Below are 13,275 nucleotides of genomic sequence, written 5' to 3'. Positions count from 1 at the left end.
TCTTGCTGTGTGATGCTCCTGCTCTCCTTTCCCTTTGTACCGTGACTGTAGCTTCCTGAGGCCTCACCAGAAAGTGAATCAGATGTTAGTGCCATACTTACTGCAGAACAGGGAACCAATTAAATCTCCTTTTTTTAAAAATATAAATTACCCAGTCTCTGATATTTATTTATAGTAATGCAAGAATGGCCTACTACAGTAAGTAAGTGAATTTTCTGGAGAATAGTTCTGTATTTTCACCAGTCTCAAAAAAGTTAAAAAAAAAAAAAAAAGATTTGGTTTACTATTTATCTTATGTATCTGGGGGAAAAAATTGTCTCATCCTACATTAGGATAAATATTTTGCATAATTATTATTCTATTGTCCTTTAATCCAAAGACCACCAAATTTAGTCTGTATTTCTCTCAAAGTAAAAGATGTTAATTTTTAAATGCTGCACTCAATATTATTATTAATATTTGAATAGAAATCACAATACCCACTATTTTCTCAAGTCTTAAACTTTTATTTCAAATACTCAAACATAAAATTGTTAACAATAACCATAATATTAATGAATGGAAATATTAAAATAGAAAATAAGTATTGAAACTCATACTTCATTTTATTTGAAAACATTTGACATGGAAATACAGGTCCCCTGCATCAAATAAATCCATTGCATCCTGGTTCCTAAACTTTCTCTGAAACAGAAAAAGAAAACAAGGCTCTTGGAAGCCATTAATCAAAATGTAAGATTACTTGTAAGAAAATAAACTGAAGTACAATTCTACAAAACAAAAAATATCACCTGAAATGAATTCTGAGGTATACGTATGTAGATTACTGTAGTTAAAATGAAAAAAAGTAAAATGGGTACAAAGTAGCTACTCTTACTTAACATTTTTTAACATCAAAAGAATACACCATCTGATATACAATCACTGAAGACACATATATGTCTGCAACCAAAAACCACCTACATCCAAATGATGGTTTATTCCTCCCAACGACCACTGGTGCTTACATATCTTGCCTTCTATCTGTGTGGAATTCAAATTCTACATGATGTAATACAAAACTCACACTCTCAACAACAACAACAGAAATTTTTATCTTCATCTGTATCTTGCAGGAAAAAAAAAATTGAGGCAAAACTAAATTCCAGTTCACCTGAAAGAAAATGACATCTTTTTCTCCTGCTCTTGCTTCTCAGTTCATGTTTATTAATCTCAAGCCTCCTTTTGACCTCACCCACCAATCATCAGTTTTCATCAGCCATTATCTCTGGTCCCTGCAATGCTCCTGAGTGGCTTGGCAGAAAAACTTGTAGAATCAGGTTTCACAGGGGAGAAATGCATTGCACTTCTGAAGTCCCAGTATATACTTCACACACACATACAAAAATTGCTCCATTCAGTGTGGTGAATTTCCCTGGAGTATGTGACTACATTTGCGATAGGCATTGTTAAAAATAAAACTCTAGCATAAAACTAGGGTCTAAGATATTGCAATTTCAACAATAAAAGCAAAAAAACCATAGGCGACATCTCTACATATTGAAATTCCTGCAGCCAGATGTTCCCTGGGTTTATCAAAATGTGATCTGATTAAGGGATTATTGGAAAGGTTGTGCTATAAATCATGCTCTTAGTCACATGCATTAAAAATAGTTCCTACAGTGCTAGAAAAGGAGAATTTAATACTGGAAAGTATTTACAGTGCCACCAATAGAGTAAAAGAGTGGAAATTGGGGGGAAAAATCTACCAACCAGCGCTACCATGCTTCAGGGAATAGGATGATTATGTGAATTTAGCTGTTTATTAGTGCAGAGACATGATGTAAGGATTAAGCAGGATGAAGGGAAAGGGTGGCTTAGTGGCCCATTTGCTTCCAAAAAACAAAACCAAGAGTTTTCAAAAAAATAATATTAAAATATGTTTATGTTTTTGACAAATAAATTACAAACAACTTTGATATTCTACATATAAAAGCAAGGAAAACTGCTGTATGCTTTTAATGAAAGATACTGAGTTCAATCCCTGCAAAAGCACCAAATGCATACCATTTAGGATAATGTCACAGATACACGTTTGACAACTAAATTATCAAGCTCTTTGATATACTGTGTATGAAGAGCAGCAATTATGGCCAATAAAATCGAAGGAAGAAAAAAACTAATTAACACTAACATATCATTATGACTCACTAGCATATAAAATTCCATGCCTGCTCTACATTGCCAGCAACTGGCAAATCCCAAATTCCTAAGGATGCAAATAATAGTTTTCAAATAACTAGAGCCACAAGAATGTTAGGGGGCTCTTTGGAGATGTTGTGTTACTTTCTTCTATCAAAATGCCCAAAGTATACAAATGACTTAAAAACTCACTTACCCCTGCCCCATAAAAATGTAATGTGCTGTAGCGATTAGTTGTGAATCCTAAACAAATTCTGATACTACTTATAAATATACACAGTGATTAATTTGTGGAAAAAAGAAGAAGGACTTTGGAGACAAAAGGACTGGGTTCAAACTAGAAGCTAAGTATGTTTTATCACTAAATAACTTTGAACAAATCATTTAAACCCCATCAAATGGAGATAATAACAACACCTAGTCCTCAGAGTTGTTGTAAGGAAAATGAGTGTGAAAACATTCCACAGTGGTAAAAAGCACAGTGCAAATGTTAACTCTTCCACTGTACTACATTCAGACTCCATCTAAACTTAGCAGACGGAAAAATACAAGGTTATCCTGCTATACAATTCTGAATCCACTGAAAGTAAACTGATCATTATAGAAAGAAAAACACATTGCAGAGGCGAGGTCTCTATGAAACCTAGATTTAGAAAAATTGATTCAGGTTTCATTTGGAGAAAGTCTAACAAAATGTTTCAGTAAGACATGAAATATATTTTTAGACACCAAACTAACCTATATTTTTGCAAGCCTCTGTGGCTTTAAGATTGTATGCAGAAGCATTTGGAAACTCTAAATTACTTGAAATTAAAAAGTAAAAATAAAGAATCATACTTGGCTTCTGATAGCTAAGTAAACATATATTATTGGAAGATTTAATAACTAACTGTAGCTAACAGATGTATTCTAAATTCATTATTGAAAAATCCATGACAGCAGATGACCTCCTAAACTCTGAAGGTTACAACAGATACATAATTTAAACATAAAAAGACTGATTTTCTCAAAGTCGTCAAAGTATTTCTGCATAAATGTACCAAATGGGTAAATGCATTGAGAGCACTTTGTAAAGGTTATCATGCTGTAGAAATGTAAGATATTATTAGAAAAATTTAAAAAGCTCTTTTGAATTGTATAGAACAAGCCAAGATATGTAAAATTTCTTAAATGAAGAATTATTCAAAAATGAAATAGAAAGCACTTACACCTCAATACAAAATATAATAAATCAAGGGGGAAAACATGAAAACCAGAAGACCAATTTCTTTCCTGGCCTTGCTGGCTGTTCTTTGATAACCTTGGCTTTGATTTTCATGACAGCTCCCCCCACACACATAGATCTTTGTTCATCACTGGTCCCCTGCAGTTACTCCTGTTCTGAGTTATCGAGCTTTCAGATAACTGATTTTTCCTGTTGCTTTTAGGAACTCACTAAAAGACTCAAGCAATCAGCTCATCAGTTTCCACTCCTGACTTGAGAACATCCATAGCCTCTCACTCCAACCTGCCACCCCTTGGGTGGTGAAGCCCCATACACAGCAGTAAAGGGTACTAGGAGAAGCCCTCAATGCAACCCAGAGGGAAACTCAATTGCAAAAACCAACTCATGAATGGTTGCCCTGCTTAAAATTCCATTGAATCTTGGCTTTCCAGAGAGTCCTCTATGCCTGATGGGTCCCCTAAACTTGCCTGAGAGTTCATGGTAAACCCAGAGGTTTTTAATGCGTTATGAGCATTCATAAACTTCTGGAGGTATTTGGAGGTGTACAGCCAGTGGTGTTTCAGAACGTCTTCCATCTCATAGCATTTGGACTGCCTGGCATTCATTTTCCGGAAGCGCCTAAACAGTTTGTTACCAGACTCATTTCCCTCACTTGCCCATGCCCCAATGGAGCCATCCCTCTCAATAATTTCAGGAACATGTGCCAGGGTTTTGTGAAAATAATTGGTGATTTTCCCCTCATACCTATACTTGAACTTGGTAGAAAGGAGCTCAGCAAAACGCTGTGAATTGAAACTGTACTGGCAGAGGGATTCTGGGCACTCTTTAGCAGGGCATGATGACCGCCATACTGGTTTCATCTTCAGGTAAAGATCCATCAGCTCCCTCAGAGCCTCGTGCCTCTCCTCAGAAGGAATTAACTCACAAACTGCATCTACAGTCTCTTTAGTCATGAGCTTCCTGGCAAAGTTGCCATTCATCCTCATGATTGGTTTGAGGTTCATCTTCTTCCGGAGATGCTTGTCCAATGTGGCCTGCCACCTTTTCCTTTCCTCTTTGGAAGCATTGGGATTCTTATACACCTCCCCTATCTCTAGCTGGAAGATCTTATAGAACTCAGCCGCATTGCCAATGTCACAGTGGAGTGCATCTATGGAAGGGACTGTCTCAATGAAAGGTTTGGCTGAGACCCCTTTCACCCGATCCCGTAGTTCTTCCACAGACTCGTGGTAAGGGTTGGAACGCCAGACCTCATAACGTTCCAGGTTCTCGGCATGGCTTCTGGTTATAGAGTGGAAGACAAGATTTTGAGAGGCTTCCAGACGGGTGGCATCACAAAGAGTACAGATGTAGACTGAACCAGAAGCCTCAAGGCCTTCCACTTCCCGCACAAGTTTTTCATCATATCCAGTGCCCCTGAAGATGAACTTGAAAGTCCGGAGAATGCCTCCCATCTCAAGCATTAATTCACTGCTCTTCATGGCCTCCCTCTCGGCAATGAGAGGACTCAGGATGGCAGTCAGGGTCTCGTGGTCAGACTCATCTGCCAGCATAAGGCACAATGGCTTGCAACACAGTTCAGAGTTAGGTTTGGCTTCTTCAAACACTTTCACGTTCTGAGAGTTGTGGGCTATAGTAATTTTCATGATTGTGAATGAAAAACGGACTGCCTTTTCCGGGACTACTGGCCCACTCCCATGCTTCTCACTCACATCTCCCATTCCGTCACAAGACTCCTTCACAACCACAGTGAAGGGGCCATTCAAGTAATCCTCAAGATCTTGGGATTTCATGCCTTCCAAGATGTCTTCTTCCATGTCCATCAAAGCAGACACCAAAGCTGAATCGTAGCGAAATCTCTTTGCAATGGTGTCCACTGGGTAATCGTCCACAGAGGACGATAGTCCAGACAGCCCATCAATAATGCCAACATCAGTGCGGGAAGACACATTCTTCAGAGGTGGCTGCCACTCAAAGTGGTGGTAGCCTGGCAGAAGGACCTTCTCAGCATTCCGAAGGGCATGCAAAGGCTGAAAAATCTGTCTCCCTGTAATGGCTTTCACGGTCCTGTACATCTTGTGGTACTGACTGCAGCTGAGGAAGGTATTGACACGGATGGCCAAGCAAACAGCTGGCTGCAGGCCAGAGCCCCGACCCTGCATGATGGCCTCCAGCTCATCGGCTTGCCTGTGTTCATTTCTTGCCCTCAGAGCCAGCAGGAATAAGGTCATGCACACGGACTTCACATCTCCACCTTCTTCTTTGTCAGCAAAGGCTTTGACTTGCAGCTTGAGCTCCCTTAGCCGGTGCTTCTGAGCTCTGCGAGTCAGTGACAGAAGATGTTGGCGGGGCCGGCCCCCTTTATTAATGTGCACAAAAGTCTCTTTTGATTCCTTGTGACTTGAGATGTGGTGATTATATTTTTCCAAACTGACCACTTCATTGCACTCTTGTGCTGGACATTTCACCATCAGGGAATTCAAGATGCTCAGAAAGGACTTCACTGGACTCTCCAGGTCAGTAGGGAAGCACGGATATCGGCAAGAGGGACAATAGCTGCCCATGACTTTGAGGCATCTGATAATGCAGACCCTGCAAAAGACATGCTTACAGCTGGTCTCCACAGGGTCAGCCAGAATGTGTTCACATATCTGGCAGGAAATGGATTTCACAAAGTGCTCCGGGAAGTCCACTGCAAGGAGCTTGGTACTAAGATGTATCTTACTGCAATTGGCAGTCTTCTTCATAATATCCTTGCTGCTGATCCTTGCCTGAGCTCTTCTCTTGCGCTGACGGGCTTGTCTTGCGTGGTTAAGCACAGTTTTGAGTTTTTTGCTGAGCTGCAAGTTTGGCTGAAGACTCTTCCTCTTGAGTCCCTGACGGACAGTGTTGCAGATATCACAGGATGGTGTGTGGGGGTGCCACTCCACAGTCGCTTTCCTCGGGAAGTAAACTTCACCCAGGGCACTGCTGAACTTCCTGTGCATGACGCTCCAACAATTATGGCAGAACTCAGTGGGATGGATCAAGTCAACATCTGCCTTCACATTGATCCGGAAAACCTTGGCAATGAGGTCTGGCCAGGAAGTAGCTCTCTTTTCCTTTTTTCTTAAAAGGCCTAGGGTTTTACCATCCACAGGCCCATGGACTGGGTATCTCCTGTTGTGTTCATCAGTTTTAAAAGAATTCCCACAGATACGGCAGAGATATCGAAGGTTGGCTTGGTGGATTGCTTTGCCTCTTGCTTTCCCATCATCGTGAAATTTCTTGGAAAACTTAGGGTGGGGTTTTAACATTGGATGAGTTTGGACTGGCTTCTGACCATCAGCCTTGTCCAGGACTGCTGGAGATTGCTCTAGAGAGGATTTCCCCTCAGAGGAATCCTTCTTTTCCTTTTGAGCTTCTTCAGGTGTCTTTTCAAAGGATCTTACCCGGAATAGCTTAAATTTCCATTCTGAAAATTTAATATGTGGATGTTGAATTTCATCTGGGGCAGAACTGAGTCCCAAGGTAGGTGGGAAAGAGGCCGCCATGCTGGCTGAGATACCTGAGAACAATGAAAATGTCTTATTAAGATCAATATCAATATCCCACTGATATATCTTATAATAATAAAAATGAATACATTCACTGTTTATTCATTTTTTCCAAAAGATATGTATTAAATCTTCTATTTTAATATATCATGTCAGGTGCTGATCATAGAGTTATTTCCTGTTCTGACAGTGTTTATGATTACTTATACCTGTTACACAAATATAAATCTTTAAATATATACATGTAAAGTTTTATCTCCTTCCACAAAATCCTTAAAGTCTTTGAGGAAAGAATCTTTGATTCATCTTTGTCTCCCCAGGGTCCTAGTATACATTACGTGCTCAATAGTTATTTGCTCAGCAAATGTAAAGATAAACTGGCTACTAAAACCAAAGAAAAGTAATATTTTCCACATTGCATTAGCCTCATTGCACTAGCTGGACAATATATTTCCAGCGTTTTAAAGCAGTCTTCTGGGAGGTTGGTTGTTTATTTCTTCCAACTAGGTCATAAAAGGATGATAAAGCTGCAAACCCAAAAAACTAATTATTCACTACTTGAAAGGATGAAGTGAATTTTGAGCTTTATGAATGGAAACTAATAATAAGTATCATGGATAGTAATTATGCTTACAATTTTAATTAGTGAATGCTGTTGTAAATTATAAGGCTGTATCTACATTAGAAACAAAAACCACAGAACTCTAAACCTGCAACAAACCAGAGTGTACATATAGTGTGATTCTGAGGGACATTTAAGATGAAAAATTCACATGGTTTCAGATAAAACTCACACAGGTCATCCTGAAAGTCATTGTTGGTCGATGGTCGTTAGCACTATAGTTTGTAACATAATAAGAAGAGGTGGGAGTAGTGTTTCTCTTCTGCTAAAAAATATTGGCAATTACATATGCCAGGAAACCCTACTGATTTGAATTGTAGTGCACAGATCACTAGCGATGCAGAAAAAGTCTAACAATGCCATGTGAAGTGTACTCTCTAGACCCAATTAGACCAATCTTGCTCGAAGTACTTAGAACATAATTGGAAAAAGAGCAACTGTATTTTCAATCCATCATCCCATGCACCTATCTCAAATTTGCCTGGGTTTACTCTTTTGACCCACCAGTTACATCAAGTAACATGTTTTTTCTCTCAATTAATTAAAAAAAATGATAAGAATTTTTATAGTCACATAGTTATGGAGACAAATTCTCAGACAAACACACTTTGAGCAGGGTGGGATCAGGGGATACGAAGGGGCAAGGGCTAATTCTGACAGCTGCTACCAAAGTCTCTTTTCAAGTCCCTGCTTTTCTAAAGTTTGTTCCATCTTACATGCACTATGCATCAGAAATTGGTGTTTTTGGCCAGGCGCAGTGGCTCCCATCTGTAATCCCAACACTTTGGGAGGCCAAGGTGGGTGGATGGCTTGTCAGGAGTTTGAGATCAGCCTGGCCAACATGGTGAAACCCCGTCTGCACTAAAAATACAAAAAAAAAATTATCCAGGCATGGTGGTGGGAGCCTGCAATCCCAGCCATTCGGGAGGCTGAGACAGGAGAATTGCCTGAACCAGGGAGGTGGAAGTTGCAGTGAGCCAAGATAGCTCCACTGCACTCCAGCCTGGATGACAGAGAGACTCCATCTCAAAAAAAAAGGTGTTTTCATAAAAATTAAAAGCAAATTTCTAAGACTTTATTAAAAGGTAAATCCTATTAGGTTGTTCCCTCTCCAGGACTATGCAAGAGTTAAACAACACACAGCCATTTCAAATGTCTCCTTAACCTCAAAAAATATTTCAACTGCAGCCCAAAAAACACCTCAACATTGCTTATAGTTCAATTCTGTTTCCTCATTCTCTTCTGTAACAGGTGCTAGGTCTTTCCATGTGGCTCCCCTGACTCTTGGCTTGAACTCAACCCCAAATGCCTTCTCATTCCTTTAGCATTTTACTTCCTAGCCTATCCTGAAAGCACTTGCTCTCTGGTATTCCAAGATCATATTTTGAGTAATTCGTTTTAAAATGCATGACCATCTCTAGAGCTCATCGAGCTTAATACTAACCTTTCATGTTGAGTAAGTCAATCATAAGGCATGTTGGCAGGACCTCTAAAACTATCTCACCTCCCCTGACTCCCCCTGGCCTGAATTACTGTGACAAAATCTAGCAAACCACATTTGTTTAAATACGCCTGTGGAAGGCAACGAAAGCCAAAATGGACAAATGAGATTGCATCAACTTAAAAAGCCTCTGCACAGCAAAGTAAACCATCCGCAAAGTGAATACACAATCCACATATTGGGAGAAAATATCCATCTGAGCAGAGATTAATAACCAGAATATACAAGGAGCTCAAACAACTCTACTGGAAACAATCTAATAATCCAATTTTAAAATGGGCAAAATATCTGAATAGACATTTCTCAAAAGAAGACATATAAATGGCAAACAGGTATATGAAAAGGAGCTCAACATCACTGATCATCAGATAAATGCAAATCAAAACTACAATGAGATATCATTTCACCCCAATTAAAATAGATTTTTTCCAAATGACAAGCAATAATGAATGCTGACAAGGAAGTGGAGAAAAGGGAACCCTCATACACAGTTGATAGGAATGTAAATGAATACAGCCACTATGAAGAATAGTATGGAGGTCCTCAAACAAACTAAAGATAGAATTATGATATGATCCAGCAGTCCGACTACTGGATATTTATCCAAAGGAAATCACATCAGTATAGTCAGAGACATCTACACTCCTGTGTTTATTGCTGTATTATTTTTTATCCTCACCTGTGATTTTTACTCCCTAAAATAGACATGTATTACTTTTGGTAGAAGATAAAACTTTTAAGAACCAGATTTAATTTTATCTATTCAATCAGCAAAGATTAAAACTATTTATATGATTCAGCATTAATGAAGGCATGAAGAAATTAAGATATCTTTATACATTCTTGGGAGGAGAATAAATTGGCATAAAATGTCTGCTACACGATTTAGCAATGTCTTTAAAACTTTTAAATATATTATCTTTGGTACAATAAATCTCCTTTTGGGAAGTTATCCAATAGAAACATTTCCACAGGAATACAATGATATTTATAAAGAGACAGAGAGAGAGATTTGTTTAAAAAAACTGCTTGTCACTTTGAAAAAACAGGAAACAAAATAAATAATTACCCAAAGGGCATTGTTAAGTGAACTATGGTCCAGACATACAGTGGAAAACCATGCAGAAAATTTAATTTTCTGTATGCATTGGTACATATGTATGATTTCCGTATGCATCAGTGACATGGAAAGATGCCTACATGAAAGAGCAGAGAACAGAATCATGATGGCAAGTATAGTAAAATTCTGTTTCTGTATATATGCTTGTATTTGTACATACATGGAGTTATAGAAATTCTCAAAGAATATGCACTAAAATCTTACAAGTGTTTAATTTCTGAAAAAATAGAATTCGCATTACTAAGAGGGCCTCTTACCCTTTTTATTTTATTCATTTTTGTATCATTTGAATTGTTCAAAACAAGCAGGTACTAGTTTTATTAATTTTGTGATATATTTATTTTGGATAAAACAGTTTTAAAGACTAGATTTATAGGTGCTCATCGTCACTTTTCCATATTTTCTTTGAAATTTCCCCCAGAAAATCTTAAGATCTGGCTAAGTTTCAAATCTGGCCACCACCCTTAGCTTTTCTTTCTTTTCTGATAACCATGTAGAAAGCAGGTGAAAATATGGATCTGTAGACAGCATAAAGTTAGGATTGTGAAAGAGTTGTCTTGGACTCATATTTTGACACTCAGAAACCTTACAGTGCTTGATCTCCTCTCTTCTAACAAAAGATCTCAGCAGTAGACCAGCCTCAGGATCTCAAAGGCTGAGTGGCTGGCGCTGGCTCAGCCTTGTCCCCACTGGGCACTGCCATCTCAGCATTGCCATCTGACATCATAGCTGCAGGGGTGCCGCCCTCCACATGGCACAGATTCATTTTGACAAACTAGTTTGAGGTGGCTTGGACAGCACAGGAGCAGTAGTTTCTGGTGAGTGATGTAATAAGTTGAGGCCAGGGCACAGCAGCAGCAGCAGCCCCCCAATTCCCATCCCAGCTGCCCACCCTACACACATTACACCTCATTACTTGGCCCACAATCTTCCCTCCTAACATCTTCAACTTGGTCTGTACACAATTTCCAAGTGATCACTATGTGATCAAGTGTGACCTCTCATTATCACACCTGTCCCACTTATTCATTCATTCACTCCACAAACACTATTGTCTATTTTTTGCCAAACATCATGCATCAAAAACTTGACAACATAAAAAGCCTTTTTATATAAGTCTCAGGTATCCACAAAATAACACTATGATTCTTGCTTTGCCTTCAGACAATTTCTTGCATGAACCACTTCAGAAAGAAAAATATATCATCACAACCCTTAGCCAGGAATCCTGATTCAAGAACATAACTGCAAAGCAGGGTCTCTACCATGGCAATTCTTGAAATTAATACAAATCAGAATGATGAGCAAGTTTGGTTTTAAAAAGAAATGTAGATCATCAAGTCCCACAGAGTCTGGCTGTTTGGGATGGAATCCAGAAATTGCTTTTTAAAACACTCAGTGATTCAAAAATGAGTGGATATTTTGAGAAACACTGGTCTCCTACTTAAGAAATCTAATTCAGGAAATGCCTGACAATACTTGTTAATACCTGGGAAACCACATATTTCCTCCCACCCTAGAACTAATTTGTTTCTGATTCTTTTTCTTGCCTGAACTAACAGTATTTATTTCCAAGAGTCTCACACCTTTTCTTCTGCTAATTTGTACACGTTCATTCAGAAAGCACTCCTTACACCCTGTCTCTGACAATAGCATTCATTTATAGTAAATCAGATATTTTGCATCTTTCTATGAACCTTCAGTGGCACTAAACTTGGCCTCTTGTACCTTTTATATTTTTATACATTAAAAAGAAAACAAAATTGATGTCAGCTTTGTTCATTCCATCCCCTCATCACCTGGAAGGAAAAATGCTCTAGCACTTCTAGTTAGAAACATAAAAATGTAATAAATATTTTGGCTCAAGGCAGGAAAAGTATGAGTGTTACCTTGCTCAGCAGGCTGCCTGGACCAAGTGTTGAGATGTCTGCAAGTTGGTTGATATTGCTCAATGCCAGAGAGAAGGAAAAGTGTGTTCTCTGCTTCCTCCTTGCTGTCTTGTGTCTCAGAACATGCTGCTGAGCTGTTTATCAGCCTCCACTGTTTTTCCCAGCCTCCCCCACCTTGGAGGCTAACCACAAATGATGGCAGCCAATCACGGGCCAGGAGACCCCAGCTCCAGCTGCCACCTGGCTCTTTAGGAAGCTCGAGGAGGGGGGCTGAGTGTAGAACCACGTGCAAGTATTTGGGTTGGAAGTGGTCTTGTCAGTATAAGCCTCAGCTTTTGCCAGGGTTCTGTATCTCTGTGCCTCAGTTCCACATCTGTAAAAAGGACCTCAAAGAGTCAATGATGTTGTACAATGAGAGTTATTGTAGGAAAGTACTTAAAACGATTCCTGTCTCTTTGTCGATGTTCATCAGATATTAACAATACTACGGGGTTTTTTGTTATTATCTTAAATGGTATCCAAACAATCTCAGAACCCTTCAACCTGGTCAAATCCTGGTGAGGAAAGTTGATGCTCTTTGTAACCACTGTAATTAAATATTACTTGAGTATAGAAGTCAACAGACCTGTATTTAAATCTTGACTCAGGCCTTTGATTTATTGCTTAAACTTTGTGAAACTCAATCTCATCATCTACAACCTAGGATTAATAATATTAGTCCCCATTATTGAGAGCAATGGGCCAGGCTTCTAAGTTTTAGGTATCATTTCATTTTCACAACAATCACATGCATTTGATATTATTATCTCTAAAAAGAAGCGACAGAAGTTCAGAACAATGGAGTGACTTGCCCATGGTCACACAGCCACTACTTAGTGAAGACGGTGTGGAATTCCAAAGCTCATGTTCTTAATCACTCCATTATACCATAACAGGAGAATAATGAAAGCCACTTCATAGTAATAGTCTAAGGATAACTCAAGAATGAATAGGTATATACACACACCTCTGTCTCTGCTTCAAAACCCCTTTGTAATTCTCAGGCAAGCTTTATCCTCAAAGTCTTTCTGTGTTTAGCTAGTAAATGAGAGATTCCTTGCTTGTCTGATTCTCAGCAAAACTGTCAAGGAGTTCAAGTCAACAGGTGCAAGGATTTCCCTGTTCTGTGCTGCCCTCATTAGACGCTCCTCTTATGCCTCCC

At 39.0% G+C, this 13,275-nt stretch overlaps 1 protein-coding gene across 1 annotated transcript; it reads right to left on the bottom strand.

Annotated features, from left to right (window-relative positions):
- Positions 1-485: 485 nt before the first annotated feature.
- Positions 486-12,190, bottom strand: RAG1 (recombination activating 1). The gene is made up of 2 exons (XM_009007944.4): positions 12,075-12,190; positions 486-6,953 (listed from the first exon to the last, which is right to left on the bottom strand). The coding sequence occupies exon 2, from the start codon at positions 6,937-6,939 to the stop codon at positions 3,808-3,810; it is 3,132 nt and encodes a 1,043-aa protein (XP_009006192.1). The 5' UTR covers positions 6,940-6,953; positions 12,075-12,190; the 3' UTR covers positions 486-3,807.
- Positions 12,191-13,275: the final 1,085 nt, after the last annotated feature.

The sequence above is a fragment of the Callithrix jacchus genome, chromosome 10, assembly GCF_049354715.1.
Source record: "Callithrix jacchus isolate 240 chromosome 10, calJac240_pri, whole genome shotgun sequence".
Lineage (NCBI taxonomy): Eukaryota > Metazoa > Chordata > Mammalia > Primates > Cebidae > Callithrix > Callithrix jacchus.
The sequence above is the reverse complement of the archived record's forward strand: the minus strand, read 5'-3'. Positions and strand labels throughout refer to the sequence as shown.